This window comes from Apodemus sylvaticus, chromosome 22, assembly GCF_947179515.1.
Source record: "Apodemus sylvaticus chromosome 22, mApoSyl1.1, whole genome shotgun sequence".
NCBI lineage: Eukaryota > Metazoa > Chordata > Mammalia > Rodentia > Muridae > Apodemus > Apodemus sylvaticus.
Window position 1 is genome coordinate 46,585,216 of NC_067493.1, and position 17,341 is coordinate 46,602,556.

At 42.9% G+C, this 17,341-nt stretch overlaps 1 protein-coding gene across 3 annotated transcripts in view; it reads left to right on the top strand.

The window, feature by feature from the left end:
• The window catches only part of Ift81 (intraflagellar transport 81), a 75,061-nt gene extending 59,844 nt beyond the window's left edge, over positions 1-15,217 (top strand). For 2 of the 3 annotated variants that reach the window (XM_052168497.1, XM_052168498.1), the window contains exons 18-19: positions 447-492; positions 4,697-5,388. In XM_052168497.1, the coding sequence (XP_052024457.1) occupies positions 447-492; positions 4,697-4,879 (229 nt within the window). In that variant the 3' untranslated portion in view covers positions 4,880-5,388. Of the gene's footprint in view, positions 1-446; positions 493-4,696; positions 5,389-14,984 lie in introns of those variants that run through there. The other variant, XM_052168499.1, reaches the window with a different exon arrangement.
• The last annotated feature ends 2,124 nt before the right edge of the window (positions 15,218-17,341 follow it).

Below are 17,341 nucleotides of genomic sequence, written 5' to 3' on the forward strand. Positions count from 1 at the left end.
TTAGCCTTCCAGCTTTCAGTATCCTATACATTGGTGAAATACAATAGTATTTGCTTTTATGTTTCTTAAGTTGTGGGAGTTCTTCAGTCTGCAGACTGACTTCCTGGAAGCAGAGGTGTAGAGTCAGACGCTTGTCTATTTAATAGACTCTAAAAGGCAATGTGTAATTTAAGCAAAAGGTTGCCAGTCTTAAGGGTAGATAACCATAGCTAGTATTATCTCTTAACTTTCTTAACCTAATTTCTATATAAGGCTTTGCCCCTTTCCCCCTTTTAAATTACTGTTTACTGGAACAGTAATTTAAACATGAAGAAAACTGAAGTATTCTGAAGAATTCCATTCTGATCCTGCCCTAGACTATAAATGTATATAAATGTGCTGATTTATAATTTTGTTGTGTGATGAAATCATTCAAGTTAAGATTGAATATTCTGTTGTCTCCCTAGGGAACAGTATACCAAAAATATTACTGAACAAGAAAACCTTGGTAAGGTAAGAATTACTTCTTTAATGTTTCTAATTGAGACTTCTTGAGATGGTGCTGAATGTTACTATGTGATGAGGTCAGTCTCTGGGACATAGACGCCAGAGAGAGCCAAGTCCTGTCACAGGTCCTCTGACCTCCAGACATGTATTAAGTGTATACACACACACACACACACACACACAGAGAGAGAATGAGAAGGGGTAGGAAAGGAGGGATGGAGAGAGAGAGGAAGGGAGGGAGAGGGAGGGAGGGAGGGAGAGAGAGGGAGAGAGAGAGGGAGAGAGAGAGAGAGAGAGAGAGAGAGAGAGAGAGAGAGAGAACTTGTAAATTCTATACCTGATTTCTTTATAGCAGTGGTTCTCAACTTTTCTAATGTCATGACCCTTTAATACAGCCCCTCATGTTGTAGTAACCCCCAGCCATGAAATTATTTTTTGTTGCTACTTCACAACTGTAATTTTGCTACTATTATGAATTGTAATACAAATATCTGTGTTTTCTGGTGGTTTTTAGGTGACCCCCCCCCCAGAGGGGTCACAATCCACAGTTTGAGAACTGCTACTTTATAGGGTGACACAGTTGCATTCAAAAAGGGACAAATGGAATTTTCATGTTAGAAATAAATGTATTTGAATTAGTTAATATAAACCTTCATTTGTAGAATACATTAACAATAGATTGTTTAGATTTTTAGAATGTTTGCCAGTAGGCTTTCATCTAAAGATTCCACATTATATTAATAATAAGAATCTATTCCCCCCTTTTCTCTTGTTTAGAAATGGGGCTGGAGAAATATAGCACTAGCTGCTCTTCCAAAGGACCTGTGTTCAATTCCCAGCACCCACATGGTAGCTCACAATTGTCTATAAGTCCAGTTCTAAGGAATTCCATGTCCCCTTCTGTTGTCTGTGTAAACCAGGCATACATGTCTGTGGTACAGACATACATGGGCAAATCACCTATAACACATATAGATAGATATATAGTAATATATTTATTCATTATATATTTTCTAAATATATTATTATATTTTATATAAATATATTTATTATATATTTATACATATAATGTTATATAGTATATAAATATATGTATATTTAACAGCTCACACTGCACTATAATATATACTATAAATATATTTACATAATATATAAAATAATTTATACATAAATATCACGTTATATTACTATATTGATATAGTAATTAATATAATCAATATATAAATATTTGCTATAATAAAGATATGAATGTATATTTATCTGAATTCATTATGGGTTATGTCATATATGTATATAATCTTTTAATTAAAAATATCTGGATGGATGTTGATGTATCTAGGAACACTTACAAAACCTTAAATATCAGCCAAGGCCAGCCTGGTCTGAGTTCCAGGACAGCCTGGGCTACACAGAGAAATTCTGTCTCGGGGGGGGAAAAAAAAAACCTTAAACATCTTTACAAGCTTAATTTCTAAATCCAATTACAGCTGTTTGTTGGGCTGGGTGAGGCTCAGTGACAGTGCACACGCTCAAAGAGCCTGCAAAACCCTGGCTTCCGTCTGCAGCACCAAGGAACGCCTGCTCCTCCACTGTAATGTTCTTCCTTCGTAAGCAAGAGCTCAGGGAACGCTGTAGGAGCAGGCAGATATAAAGTATTTTTAAGCAGAACTTCTAGTGTGATTTCCAAGGCAGCCCTGGGTAAGCTTGCGTGTCCAAGTGCGCGCTGGCACAGGCAGAGGCCCCGGGCCTAAGTGTCCTCTGCCACTGTTCTCCACTGGTCCCCTGAGAGAGGCTCACACTGACCTGTGAGCGCCCGGGGCCTCCTGCAACTGTCCCCTCCCCGTACTGAGGTTACAGACGTGGATATTGGGGATCCCCACTGAGGCCCCCAGGCTTGGGCAACAAGTGTACTTACCCACCGAGCCGTCCCCTCCACCTCCAGTTGGTTCTTTAAGAAATACTTGTAGATTGTTAGCATTTGGGGAAGAGAAATTATTTTAGTAATACAAGAAAAATTATAATTTAGGTTTACCATATCTGAAAAAGTCAGGCTCAGAACTCTTAAAATTCTTAGTACATTTTAGTCTTTTCAAATACTTTTAATTTGTGAGCACAAAAATGTTTGTGGTGAGATACATTTCTCACAGCATAAACTGACATATACTAAGCCTGTGCTTCTGGAACCCTTGTGTAAATGGTTGGTCACATTACCATTATTTCTGAGTTCCCCGAGTGTTCTCTCACTGCTTCCTGCTCTCTTTGCTCTCAGTACCCATAGCTGGGGTGGGCAGCGTTTAATCAGTGGTTCACATCTCGCCTTCATCCTAGCGCTTTCTCTTATTTGGGCAAGCACCAGCCGGCATTCTCATTTGTCCTGCCGACCGGTAGATGAGCTGTGTCCTACAAGAGGGATGATGAGTGTGTGCTGTGTGGCGCCGCTGTGCGCCTGCTTGATCTCCCCTCCTGGAGATCTCCTCACACCGCATCTGTTGGTGTTCCTGTCACAGTGGTTCCATGTGCGTGCCCCGCCCCGCCCTTCTTTCTTGCTGTCTTTGTTCTGACCCCTCTTTTCTGTCAGCCTTCCTTCATTTACAGAACCAAAATATATTTTTGCAGTTCATTAAAAACATTTTTCACTCCCATTTATAATTATAGTCAATAAGTAAATGAGTTTTAACAGGTGGACTCATCTCATCTAGACAGTAACAAAAATAATTCTGGGGGCTGGAGAGATGGCTCTCAGTGGGTGAGAGGATCCAGATTCAGCTCCTAGCACCCACATGGCTGCCCACATCTGTCTGTAACTCTAGACTGGGGGTGGGGGGGACTCTGACCATCTGACCTCCACGGGCATCAGACGTGTCTGCAGTGCACAGACAGACCTGCAGGCGAACGTCCATGTAAGCAAAGTAAAAATAAGTGGCTCTGTTCTTTCCTTCTCTTTCCTTCTCTTTGCTTTCTGGTTTTGGAGACAGGGTTCCTCTGTATATCCCTGGCTTTCCTGGTACTTGCTCTGTACTCAGGCTGGCAAGAAGTCTTATTTTTTTAAAAATTTTTCTCATAAATATTTTGACCTATTAAATGGTAAATACCTTTTTAAAAAAATCTTGGGGCTGGAGAGATGGCTCAGCAGTTGAGAGCACTGACTGCTCTTCCAGAGTTCCTGAGTTTGATTCCCACAACCACATGGTGGCTCACAACCATCTGTAATGCGATCTGATGCCCTCTTCTGGGGTGTCTGAAGACAGCTACAGTGTACTTACATATAATAAATAAATCTATACACATATATATGTAATGATAATAGCACACAATTTAGCTTATCAAATATTTCGAATTCTGTTTTCACATAAAGAAAAAATAGGATAAAGCACATACTTTTAGTGTTCCCAATTATTAGCTACAGTTGGCAGTTAAGAAAACCAAGCTCCTGCTTGTAACTAGTGATGGCCTGAGGCCAGCCTGCTGCTGCGCTTCCTGTGGGTTTCTCTCCCTTCCTCCCTCCCTTCCTCTCCCCTTCTCTTCCCCTCCCTTTCCTTTCCTTCCCTCTCCCTTTTCCCTCCCTTCCCGTTTTCCTCATGACATTTGTGTTTGTTTCTTACACTTGATCTTAGCCAAAAGGCCGAGAAGCAGTGTTTGTTCTTTGTGGGTGAATGGTGGCCTACATTGAAGCAGGTGTACCCCGAGTGTGCATCAGAGCCCCTGCACTGGAGTCACAGACGTTTGCTCTGAGCCACCGTCTGGTTGCTGGCAATCAACCCCGAGTCCTCTGCAAGAGCAGCGAATGTTTCTAGCCTTAGCCATCTCTCCTTCAGCCTCTTTTTCTGGCCTTGTTTTGTTTTTGTTTTTGTTTTTGTTTTTCGAGACAGGGTTTCTCTGTCCTGGAACTCACTCTGTAGACCAGGCTGGCATCGAACTCAAAAATCCGCCTGCCTCTGCTTACCAAGTGCTAGGATTAAAGGCGTGCACCACCACTGCCCAGCTTTTCTGGCCTTTGTAATGTCAGGTTATTCTACATGTACCTTAAATTTAGTTGACTTTTTAAATATTCTTAGTGTGTTTTAGAAGAGAGCATATTTGCCTTATTAACACTCATGAAATGTACAAGATGTACCATACTCCTCTGCAACATGATGACAGAAATAAATCCCTTTAACCAATAATTTATTATTCTTGGCGTTGTGTTTTCTTTTGTTTTGTTTAATGATAGAAACTCCGGGAAAAACAAAAAGCTGTACGAGAAAGTCATGGTCCAAACATGAAGCAAGCAAAGATGTGGCGTGATCTTGAACAGCTGATGGAATGCAAAAAACAGTGCTTTCTAAAGCAGCAGAGCCCAGCCTCCATCGGCCAGGTAATTCAGGAGGGCGGAGAGGACCGGCTGGTTCTCTGAGCCCTGTGTCCGCTGGGCTTAAGTCGCATCTGCATAAAGTGCTTCCTTCTCGGAAGTGACTTATTCATCCTCTGCTTTCAGACTAGCCGTCTCTTCTAAAGTTGTCTTGGAAATGAAGTGAGGGCAGATCAGGTTTTAAAGGGCTTTGTAACTGCAGAAGAGGCTTTCGTTGTTTGTTTAGCTTAGCTGTCGAGTGGTGTCTCCTGAGTTTTATGGGAAAGGGCTAAGCTTGCTCTGTGTAATGTAAGCATGTGTCCATTAAGAACCGCGTAGCTTCCCAAGCTGTAAGAACCGATGGAGTAATGTTCTTCTCAGTCTCTTTCTGACCTAGAGGACTCTTTTAGGACCTAGGATCTCTTGTTTGAAGAAGCGTTTGTCTGAAGTCAGCAGTCGCTGTAGTTTCACTTCAGTTTCTTTCTCTTCTATAAAATACAAACCAGTTAATGTTGTGAAAAGCATTTGTGATGTTCATAGGATTGCAAATCAAATAAAGCCTGCGACCTGTCGAGGCCGTTGATCTTACATAACATAGTTGTGTCCATTTTTTTAAAAAGTATTTTATAACATTCATGTCCATCTCAGGATTCTCACTCATTTTCACCAAGTGTGGACTTCATAATACAATGCTTGCATTGTCCTGAGGACTGTTATTATAAATATAAAAACTGTCATAAAATACAGGTGCAACATAGGCTGGGAAGGATTCCTTGTGAAATTAAGAATCCAATGTGCTCCAGCCTCTGCTTCATGTGTGCTACATACTTAAAGGTTTCTTCGGTTTTCATTAAAGAAAGGGATTGAACTTGTATGTTCCCTTTTACTTCATTCTAGCTTCAATTTGTGTTTCAAAATGTCTTTAGAGTTGAAAACCCAGGTTTTAAATTGTTAGCATGCCCTTTGTAGCCTAGTTCTTTTTAACTACCCTTAAAAAAAGTAATGAAAATTTGTGTTGTTTAAAATATACAGGATCTCTTTGTCACAAGTTTAATCTACTCTTAATATTTATTTGAAAGCTTCTTTGTTGGTAATCAGAATCTCAGTGTCCACCTCTGCTCTCCGCACTACTGTGTACACACACATAAAAACACACACATACACAGAAGTACATACACAGGTGCATACACACACACACACACAGAGCCACATACACAGGCACACACACACACACAGAGCCACACACATGCGCACGTGTTCACACACACAAATGGAGCCACACACACAAAGAAGAGAGAAGAGAATGGGAGGAAGGAGAAGGCAGTATCCCAGCATCTGTAACTGAGTCTGGTCCCCGGTTTATTTGCCCTCTTATCTGGGCAAGTGTCAGCTCCCAGCATTGTTCTTCCTCTCTTTGATAGATCAAAAGCTAAAAGAAGAAAGCTTGTGTTCGTGTATGGAAAGAAACCCTTGTTAATGCAGTAATCATTTTTGGACACCGAGGTAGATTATGCTCGTGTCAGATCAGCCGTAGTCTTGGTGTGTTTTTAGTAGTGTATAATGCTCCGTTAACCAGCATGGGAATTCTGTAACAAATACTTGGAAGACTAGATGGCTTTCCAGAAACGGCACTTGACTCCCCAGAGGACAGTTATACCTGGAGGCTAATCTGTTCTTCAGACTCACACTTGGTCCTTCTCCTCTTACGTTCTGGAATTGTGAAGGGCAGCCCCAGGCCCGCTGCCGGTTCTGATTGATTATCACATGCCATCTTTGCTCTGCACAGAGCGAGTGTGTGGATTACACACAAAGGCAGCTCCACAATCGCTTCATTAATTGAAGCAGAACATCGTTATCGCTTCGAGAAAAGCAAATTGGAAAAAACCTCTAAAAGAACAAGTTATTTATAGCTTTTACGTAACATTGGACACTTAGTAACGCGGCTTAATGGGCCTCATGCAGACTTCCCTTCCACTCGCCCATGACTTGATTGGAACATTAAGAAGCTTTGACTAACGCTGACAGTTTTTGACAGCTTGTACTTTATAAAGAAGAGCTTGCTCCATTATTTTCCTTCAAGGTTAATATGCTAACTGGCTAATTGATGAGCTCACTTAATCGTTTTAGAAAATAATCGTGTCTTTCACGTGATGGCCCAAATAAAGGAGAAGAATGTCGCCTGCGAGCGAGTCTGCCCTGCAGTCAGCTTTCCTTCTCTGCCAGCTCTTGTGAGGACTTTGACTGTCAGCGGCAACTCCCTCTCGCTCACTATTGGTTCAGGAAATAACCCTGTAAATATGCCCTTTAAGAAGAATCTAGACGTGGATGTACTTCCTGGTACGATCAGCTGAATTCAAGGTCACGTTTTCCAGAGCTGCGGAGCAGGCTGGAAGACCTCAGAACACTAGAGAGTGAAGGGAAGGGGCCCGGAGACTGGAGACCATTGGCTTTCCCTCAGGCTGCTGCTGGCTGCTGGGTGGCTTTAATTCAGCAGGCAGCAATTCTAAAACAAGCCATTGAGTCACATTTGCTTTTATTCGATGGTTGTCATTCTGCTGAATTCTTAGCATGCCTGACATTTATACATTTTTTTGGAAAATTTTAAGGTCTATGCACTTTCCAAGTGTGTTTCTTAAGTTTTTAATGCTAAGATGATACCAAGCATTTTTTAAAATAATTTGAGTAAAATAAGAGGCACTCAAACTAAAAATGTAAATTGGCAGGATTCTTTGGATTTGAATTTGGAAAAAAATGCATCATGAGTAACACAGACAAAGCTGTCTTCACAAAGGCGAAGTTTATATTAAAAAATCCCTGTGTTTCTCAGAGAAACCTCATCTTACACAGGTCGTCGCCCAGCAATGGTGCCTAATGAGGGTGAATAACAGGTTTGTTTCCACAAAGAGTTCTAGGTGCTTGCGTCATGACTCTTGCTTGGCAGGAAGGAGTTTGCCTCTGGGAGCAGGTAATGGGTGCCCACCCTGATGATTAGCCTTCCCCATAACTTGCTTGCCCACAGTTGGGCCATGTTGTGGTGCGGTTGGTCTGGAGCATGTGTACCACACTCTTTCAGACAGTCTACAGCAGCCAGAAAGAGACAGGTCTGCACCTTTGTCACCGGTGTAATCACCTCTCCGTCCTTCTGTGGGCCGAATCCTTCCACCCTCTCCCCTAAACGAGGGCAGTCTAATTAGAGCCCTTGGCGGGCAGCTAGGCGTGTGGTGACTGTTTTGTCTGGGAGGGTAGAGAAGGGTCATTACAGGTGATCTGTGTGTTTTGATGTTTGACTCTTCTGTCTTAAGACAGTCTTTTTAAAAAACATAGCAGGTTCACTGGGCAAGAATATGGTTTATTCTTACCCAGTCCTTGCAAAAGAAATAAAAAAATAAAACACAGAGTCCAAATAAGTAGTTTTTTGAGAGGCCTGGACAAACACGTGCTTTCTGCTCCCAAGCTCCCTCTTTTGGCAAACTGGAAGTACTTCCCTGGTCACTGGTAATTTCACAATTTCCTTTCTAGAACCAGAGAATCTTGCACCACTAAGCTGGTTTACTGTTATGGAAATTCATGATTCAGAATATGGGGACAAATGAAAGACTTTTGTCTTCCAGTGAGGTTTTAAGTTTCCACCCGAGTTGGGATGTGACAGTCGGACCCTGTAGCAGCTGAGGAGCCGCTTCGTGTAGCACTTGATGGGCAGTCTAGAAACCAGCAGAGAACTGCAGGCCTGGTGCGGGAATGACTCACCTGCATCGTCCTTTGTTGGAGAGACCTCGGAGGGAGCCCTGCCAGCCAGCTCAAAGCCGGCCTGCTGCTGCCCTTGCTGCACAGCAGCTCCCTCCCTTTAGAGGCTCGGGCACAGCACTGTGGTATCAAAGGATGTCCTTAGCTAAAAACATTCATTAAACAAAGCACAAATTAGCAGATAATAGCTAAAGAGGATAAAGAGGAAAAGGGCTTGAACCGTTCCTGGGTGCGGTTGTGTGCCAGGCATAGTCCCAGAAGCTTCTGTGGGGAAGCAAGGTGATTGTCACTGTGAGGCAGGGCACTTAGACTTCACACTATGACCCAGGTAATGACTGTGGCAGAGCCTGCATCCAAGACTTGTGCTCTTAATTGCTGTCTTGGTGTGGAGTCCACTGTAAACAGTATTTATTTGTAAACAAGTTGGTGTCTGTTTCTGAACTATTGCGTGCATTCAGTTTATATGTTTAGTAACATTTATAAACTTAGAGCACCTTTTTAAAGACTAGATTTGGGGCCTGGAGAGATGACTCAGTGGTTATTGGCTTTTCTTGCAAAAGACCTGGGTTCAATTCCCAATGCCCATCTGGTGGTTCACAACCATATGCAACTCCAATAATTTTTTAAATTCAAAAAACCCATAATATGCGTGACTGTAAGATATGCTTATTACATTTATTCAATCAAAATTATTTTGACCACTATATAAACATCTCCTGCCTTTTTTTTTTTATAACAGTGCTGAGACATAGATAGCTTCTTTCTGAACTGGAGAATATTTACTTACATATAAATATTCTGTGTGTGACTTTTTACTGAGTTCCAACATATAAAATCTACACGACCTCATTTTTGCTCTAAAAACCTTATAGGCAGACAGGCAAGGTGGCTGAGCAGGTGATCTGAGCCGGCCCTTCAAACCCTCATGGAAATGAAAGTTACAGACACAATAAATGGAATTTTCCAAACACTCAGACTCAAATACTACATAGGAAAGTAATGTTACATATTTTTAATGGTTTGAGGCATGATTTAAAAAGAGGTGAGATGTATCTATATTTGCAAGGATGTGCTAAGATTTTATGGAAATCTGATGAAAATTTTATGGAAAAAAATGGAAGATATAAAACCACTTAAGGGCCTGGAGAGATGCTTGGCAGTTAGGAGCACTGGCTGTTCTTGCAGAGGACCTGGCTTGGGTCCCAGCACCCACATGGAGGCTCACAACTGCCTCCAGCATCATAGGAACCCATTTCCCTTTTCTGTTCTCCTGGAGCACTACACACACACAGTCCACATATAAACATGCAGCAACACATACACACATAAGAGCACACATATGATAAATAAGTTTAAAATTGACTTAAGGATATGCATGGCATGGTCAGGAAACGGTATTCGATCTCAGTGCATGGCTGGGTGGCCTTGGGAGAGGGAGGACCCCAGTGTGTGCTCAGCCCCTGTGTTCTGTACACCAGTCCCTCCTGACCCACAGATAGGAGTTTTGATGCTTCAAGTTGCATTTGGTCAGCTGTGCTCCAAAGCTTACAAATGAAAACTGTCATAATGATTCATAAACTTCAAATAGCTTTTACCATAGTATCTGATTTTTAATATTTTATTGTTACTGCTATTAAGTTAAAATTTATCATATGTATGAATGTATAGAGAAAACAGTATACAATAAGAAGGATGATTTGGGCACTGCCTTTGGCCTCAAGGACTCAAGGGGCCCCTCAGCTAGACTATGACAAGGCACAGGAGAATAAAAAGTGAGGCTGCAGGATCGAACAGACCTAAAATACATTAAGCAACAGTAAACATCCAAACCTAATCACCAGGTGTTAAATATGCTGGTGTTGTGGAAAGTCAGCCAAACAGAGATCTGGAATATTCCGCCCTGAGCCCCTCCCACTCTGGGGAGCTCACTCTCAGTTTTATACTAAATAGATCTGTGCTCATTCTGCTTAAACAACAACAACAACAACAAAAACAAACCAACCCAGCGTCTGGCTGTGGGACAGTGGTTTGTCCTACTGCCCTGCTTGAGCGCTGAAGCAAGACAAGGAGACCCCAGTTCAGGAGTTCAGTACCAGCCTGGGTAGTAATGAGATCAGAGTGGGTGGAGAGGTGAGGCGGCGAAGGGAAGAAGGGAAAAGAGAAATCCAAACCCAGGGATCTAGGGCAGACCCGAAGATGAAAAAGTCAGGGCTGGGGACTGCCTGGGCCTGAAGGATGGTCACAGTAATGACAGTGGGGACAGCTGGAGGTGACATGCCGCGGGAGGAAAGCATGCTGTCTGGGTATCGGTATGAGCAGTGGAGCCCACAACAGAAGCCGTTTACAGTGCTTGTTTAGCTAGTGAGCAGAACTACCCCAGATTTCCTGAAAACTACACTATTTCAAGATATCAACATTTATTACAAAGAGCATAGATTCACTGGACTTCCAGACACTCATTTTATGATTTAGTTTATCTCCTTTATGTTGTGTGAAGGGCACTGCAAATCGTTTTGGGGTTTAAGAGCTCTAAGGGACCAATTCGGAAATCAAAAGGAAGAAAAGGCCTTTGGCTGAGCGATCTTGGGCCTGCCTGGTGAAGAGTGACACCTCTGGAAGCACGTGTCGAATCTAACTTGGAGAGGAGCAGGGGCTCCACGGGGCGTTTGGAACCCCCAGAAGAGAATTAGCCTGTGGTAAAGTCAGAGCCGACCGGGGAAGCGGAAGGGGCTGCTGGAAAACAGATGGCGAAAGCTCCGTGCCGCTGCTCCTGTCAGGAGCAGACCCCAGTCTCTGTGAGCTTGGTTCTCCAACTGTCCCAGCCTCCTACGGGCTGTTGATGAAATGGAGGTTTTCTATGTGGAAAAGAACATGTGATTGTCTGGGGGTTAACGGCGGAGGTGGGGAGGAGCAGTGTAGACAGTCAGCCAGTTAATCTGTTTATTATATTAGGGGAGGAGGGTATTTTCACCCCAGTACGAAGACCCAGCCTTTAAGGAGGTATCATCCAATCTTTTTTTAAAAAATTATATATAACAGTTGGGGTTTTTTTTGTGTGTGCGAAAAAAGATTTGATCATTCTAAAGAATTTAGCTGAGGAACAGAATATCTCAAAGGGATATTTTTGTTGGGAAAGATATTTTATAAGTTTATATGATTTCCTGTGTTTAAAAAAGAACTCGGAGCTGGTGTCTCACAGTGCTTGATATCTTTCCCTTGAGAGTCAGGAGCGTTTTCATCGGAACAATCTCAGTCCTGCCAGGGAGAGCCTTAGCCATCAAGAAGACCACTTGCCAGAGACTTAGCCGTGTCAAACAAATGTTCAGCTTCTATTCTGACACTTCTCGAAGAATTTGATTGAAACTATATATGTCCAGATAACACTCAGCAAAGTGGCCTTCTTACATTTGTTTCAAGATATATTTGGAAACAAGAGAGATGACCTTGGGCTCAGCTGCTTTTCCAATTTAGGACTTCTCCATGGGTCTACTGAGCGATACTTCCCAACACTGCAAATTCACCGAATGGAAAAACATTCTTGTTACTCTGTGCCGTAAGACCGGGGATGGGGGACATTTCCCCCTAGCAATATGTTCTGCCTTTAAAGACTGGCTATATTTATCCACCATCTCTATATTAGCTTTCTAACCATGGACTTCAAAATATAGTCAGGAAGCACATTTGTTCTTCATCAGAACACCTTTTTATAATCTAAATTGAGCTGAACTTGGATTTTAGAATATTTTAGCTTCTAAGAAATAAAAAACAGCCAACCTTAAGCCTTTTGCATTTGCTCTGTGGCATTCGAAATCCGGTTTCAGTGAAGCCAGAGTTCACTGCAGCTCAATAGAAGGTCTAAAGGAAGATTTTGGAGGCTTTGATGGCCCCTTCCAAGGTTATAATCACCTGGCCAGGATGGCATTAGAAGTCCTACTGGCCCAACTACCAGCCTAATGCCAGAGTTAACTCCCAGCTGTCTCTGCAGGTAGCCCATGGAGGCAGATGGCTGCTCCTCTCTTCACAGTGACAGCCTTTCAGATGCTAACTTGCATATTCTGAAGGCGATTCCATTTTTAATTGTCATGGCCTTTAAAAGTTTTGTTTAGATTTGCCTGTTTTATTTTACATGTTTCAGTGTTTGACCTGCATGCATGTCTGTTTCCCACATGGGTGTCTGGTGCCCACAGTGGTCAGATGAGATTGTTGGAGTTCCTAGTACTGGGAATTGTAAGCCACCATGTGGTTGCTGGGAACTAAACCCAGGTCCTCTGCAAGAGCAGTCAGTGCTCTTAACCTCTGGGCCATCTCTGCAGCTCCTTATCATGGTTCTAATTCGTGATATGGATGGCCTCCCTGATAAGGTGGATTTACTTTTAAGCAAATAAGAATTACAGTCTGATTATTTTTTATCGCACTTAGCATATCATCAGGGGATGGTATCTATTTTTGCATGGTTTCCTAGTGTGTTACAGAGGTGGTGATGTTGTAAGCATCAGTCTCCAGCACACACACTACATTAATTCCCACTAAGATGTTGTGCACACTCAAACCGTATGTGGAAACAAAGACGCATGTTATAATATTTTAAGGATAGCTTGTTTTCAAGAATTCCCTGTTGTTTGCTTTGGAATCAAGCTTGATGTCAGTCGTTAGCCACAGGGTAAATGATCTTGACTGGATCAAAAGTCAACGCAAACTTCATACCTACGATACTTTTTAAAGATGACCCTTCCCATCTGAAGACGGGCTCTCTGCAGTGTTTAATTATTACAGATGGTTACGTCAGCCTTACTTTGTCATTTCCTAACTTGAACGCTAAAAACGTTTCTCATTCAATCCTTTCCTCCTCTACAAAAACAAGCTTGTGTGGCGACGGCCCTGTGTACATTTCCATTATTGTATTGATGTTGAACCCGGGCAGCGGCTAAAGTCACTCCGCTGACCCAATTAAGCAAATAAGAGCTTGTGGCTGCCCAGGCTAGTTGATTTGTGCAGGATAAGCAGTAAAGTTTCCTTTTCCTGGTTCGAGAGACTCCTCCTATTGCATAACTTTTGAACTGTGATTTGAGCGATACGGAAAAGAAAAATAAAGATGTTCTACAAAATGTTCCTGAGATCTGGAGTGCTTAAAGGAAAATTTTCATGAGAATGCCCCCAGTGGGAGGGTAGAATTTTATATGAAGTCAGAAAAATGTGAATTCGCCAAATGTTTTCAGAAAATGTTGTTTTTCAAAAATACAGCTTTTCTCACCAAACCCGGAGCTTCGCACCTGCTGGGCAGGTGCCTTATAGTCTGAGTCACACCCTCAGTCCTTCTCATCCTTTCTCCAAAAATATACAGGGCTGAGGCTGACAGGGGTTACGGGCGAAGTGTACAGTCTTTGCACCCAAGGTTCTGGGTTTAATCCCCAGGAATGGAATAAACAAAAAACCATAAACCTTTAAGCTAAGACTTGCAGCATCGCTGGGCAGCTTATGAGGTTTGTCTGTTTCAAGGGCCCCTTTCTCCAGCTCTCCTTGTTTTCAGATTTTCTTGGCCAAGTAGGTATTATCAGTGTTCAACAGGAGTTTACTGCTTGAGAACAAGGCCCTCTCTGCCACCTCTGTGGTCACCTGGTGATGGGCGAGCTCCGGAACCCAGGGATTAGCATGTGTCTCTAGACCCGCTTAGTGCGCGTCTTCCGTGCAGTCCTCAGATCGTTGGAGAGTCGGCTTTACCCAGATATACAAGGCCTGCCTAATCAGTGGTTTCTAAAACGTTTTTGGACTTATTTATTTTATGTGTATGCATCCGGTACCTCCAGAGGTCAGAAAAGGATCATGGACTGTTGTGAGCCATGATGGGCGCTGGGAACCAGATCCTGGTCCTCTGGAAGGGCAACGCGTGCTCTTAACCACTGGGCTATTCTCCACAGCCCCAAAGGCTGCCTGTACGTCTTATCTCAATCTTTTGATACAAGGTCCATATTTGTTTATTTAAGGAAGCAGACCTAGTGTGTGTTCATTTTAAAAATCTTAAAATTTTCTGACCCTCTCCATCTTTCTTCTTTATGTGCCATACAATTATGGGTGGGTACTTGGGGGTGGTCATGGGGGGGGGGGAGTTCCATATGTGTCGAGGGCACGCGCATGCAAGTTGAAGCCAGAGGTCACATGACTGCAACAGGCCAGACGCAGGTCCTCATACACTGGTGGAGGAAGCCCTCTACTGACAGATAGACCTCCCAGATGGGACATCCTTTAGTGGTTGTTGCTTTTGTTTGATGTTTTTCTGTTGTTGTTTTTTTTTTTAACTCTTGTATTTTTTTCTCCCTATTCATGTCAGATGATTCTTATAATTCAAACCTTTCTGATCTTCTCCCTGTATACAACTTCTTACAGCTAAGTAACTCTGGAACATCTCTCAGAAATGTTTTCTATTTTTAAGGACATAGAAGCCATGTATGGTGGCGTACACCTGTAAGCCCGGCACGGGGGAGACCGAGACAGAAGGATTAGCAGTTTGAGACCAGCATTGGGCTATGTGGCAAGACCATGTCTCAAAAACAATAAACCAACCCCCAAAAGGAATGAGATCCCTGAGGAGGCCTGTGCGGCTCTGACAGTCGGATGAGCACAGCACATGTGCACATTAACAACCACTTTTAAGGGTGAGTCAGTTCTGTGAGGTGAATAAAACTTAAAAATACATGCTCTGTGTAACAAAGTTCAGATAGCGAAGAATATGTGATTTTAAAAAATTGGGCCGTAGGCCAAGGTGTGATGGTGCATGCTCTTAGTCCCAGCACTCAGAAGGCAGAAGCAAGTGGATCTCCATGAGTTCGAGGCCAGCCTGGTCTACAGAGCAAGTTCCAGGACAGCCAGGACTACATAGACCATGTCTCCAAAAAAAAAAAAAAAGAAAGAAAAGAACCTGGGCCCAGTAACACGGCCGAGTGTGTAAGAAGTGTTTGCCATGCAAATCTGGCAAACTGAGTTGGATCACTGGGACCAAGAACAAGGTAAGAAGGCGTAATGGAGTCTACAGAGTTACCCTCTAGTCACCGTACCCGTGGCTCAGCACTACACCTCGTACACCCAGTGATCAATTAAAATTTAAAATTAATAAAGTTCTACCAGATCTTGAGCATGGTGACACATGCCTGGAATGGAGAGGTGAGGTAGTGAACCCCAGGTTTAAGAGCACCCTGTTTGGGTAGAGAAGAGGAGGTGGATCGGGATAGGGTTGGGGGAGGAGTAATATCAAAACAGGTACATAATTCTCAAAGAACTGATACAGATATTTTAAGACTTGGTGATGGTGGCATACATCTTAAATCCCAGCACTTGGAGAGCAGAAGCAGGTAGATCTCTGAGTTTGAGGCCAGCATAGTCTACAGAGCAAGTTCCAGGACAGCCAGGGCTACACAGAGAAACCACATCTTTAAAACAGAACAAAGCAAAACACATTAAAAAAGAATTTAAAAGGAGCATCCTGTCTCAAGATAAAAATTATATCTATATCATATATATTATATTATATTATATTATATTATATTATATTATATTATATTATATTATATTATATTATATTATAGAGAGAAAGCCAAATTGCCACTCAGAAAGCTGGTGCCAGTGTGCATTTCACCCAGCTTAGTATTACAGCACCTCACTGCAGTCAGCTTACCTAGACAAGGTGTGCTAACGCTACAGTACCTCGGTTAGGACCATAGGGTTACAGAATTTGTAATTAGCCAAGGGTGGTAGTTCTTGCCTTTAATCACAGCTCTCAAGAGTTAGAAGCCGGCCTCATCTATGTAGTTCCAGGCCAGCCAGGGCTACACAGTAAGAGGTCGGCACAGTCTACAAGCTCTGCTCCCAGTGTTCTTTCTATGAAATTTATTTTTAATAAATAATGAAAGTAGCTAGTGGTATTATACTTCCAAATGTATTTTTTATGATAGAACTAAAAGTCCGAGGCTGCAGCTGTCAGTGGTAACACTCACTTAGCGTGTGTGGGGCTCTAACCCTGTCCAACACCCAAGGGAGAGAAGAGATGACAAGGGAGCTACCAGGTGAGCTTTTCAATTGAGATGCCATGGAACGGACTGTCCTGTCACTCCCAGTTCTCAAAGTAGAGGGATCTCCTAGGAGCCAGTCGGTTTCTAGAGGTGGGTGGAGCTGTGGTACCCGTGGGCACTCAAGTGGACGGTAGTGGAATCTGTGCCTTATCCCACACATCCTGTTAAGTGTTTCCACATGTGATCATCATGAGCAGTCATGGCGCACGCGCGTACACACACACACTCACACACATGTAGAACAGTAGACAAGCTGGGAATGGGGCCCGTCATACAGTTTAGTATAACCTAGGGAACAGTCAAGGAATGAACTCAAGGTCAACCATCCCAAGTCCCCTCCTACTTGGTGCTCGAGTGTTTCCTTATCTCACCCTCCCCTTGAATTGTAAGCACATAAAAAAAGTAGAATTGAGTTCCTGGGTCTGCACAGGCAGATGGGCCGCTCTGTCAAGAAATATTGGTAAGATGGAAGTACGAGGCCTTCTCTAGCAAATCTCTTCATTGTGTCTTTGTATGGACAAAAAGTCACCGAAAGATTAAATTGTGTAATGTATGATGCTGGTCGGTGAGGCCAGGTGCCCTGGGCAGCTAACGGTGTCATTATTCTTGCAAAGCTAAATGCATTTTCTCCCCAGCCCCTCCCCTGGCCAACTCCCCTGGAGTTACTGTAACTCCCTAACAAGCAGTTTCTTGGCCAACCTAATAGGAAAAAATGTAAGGTAGC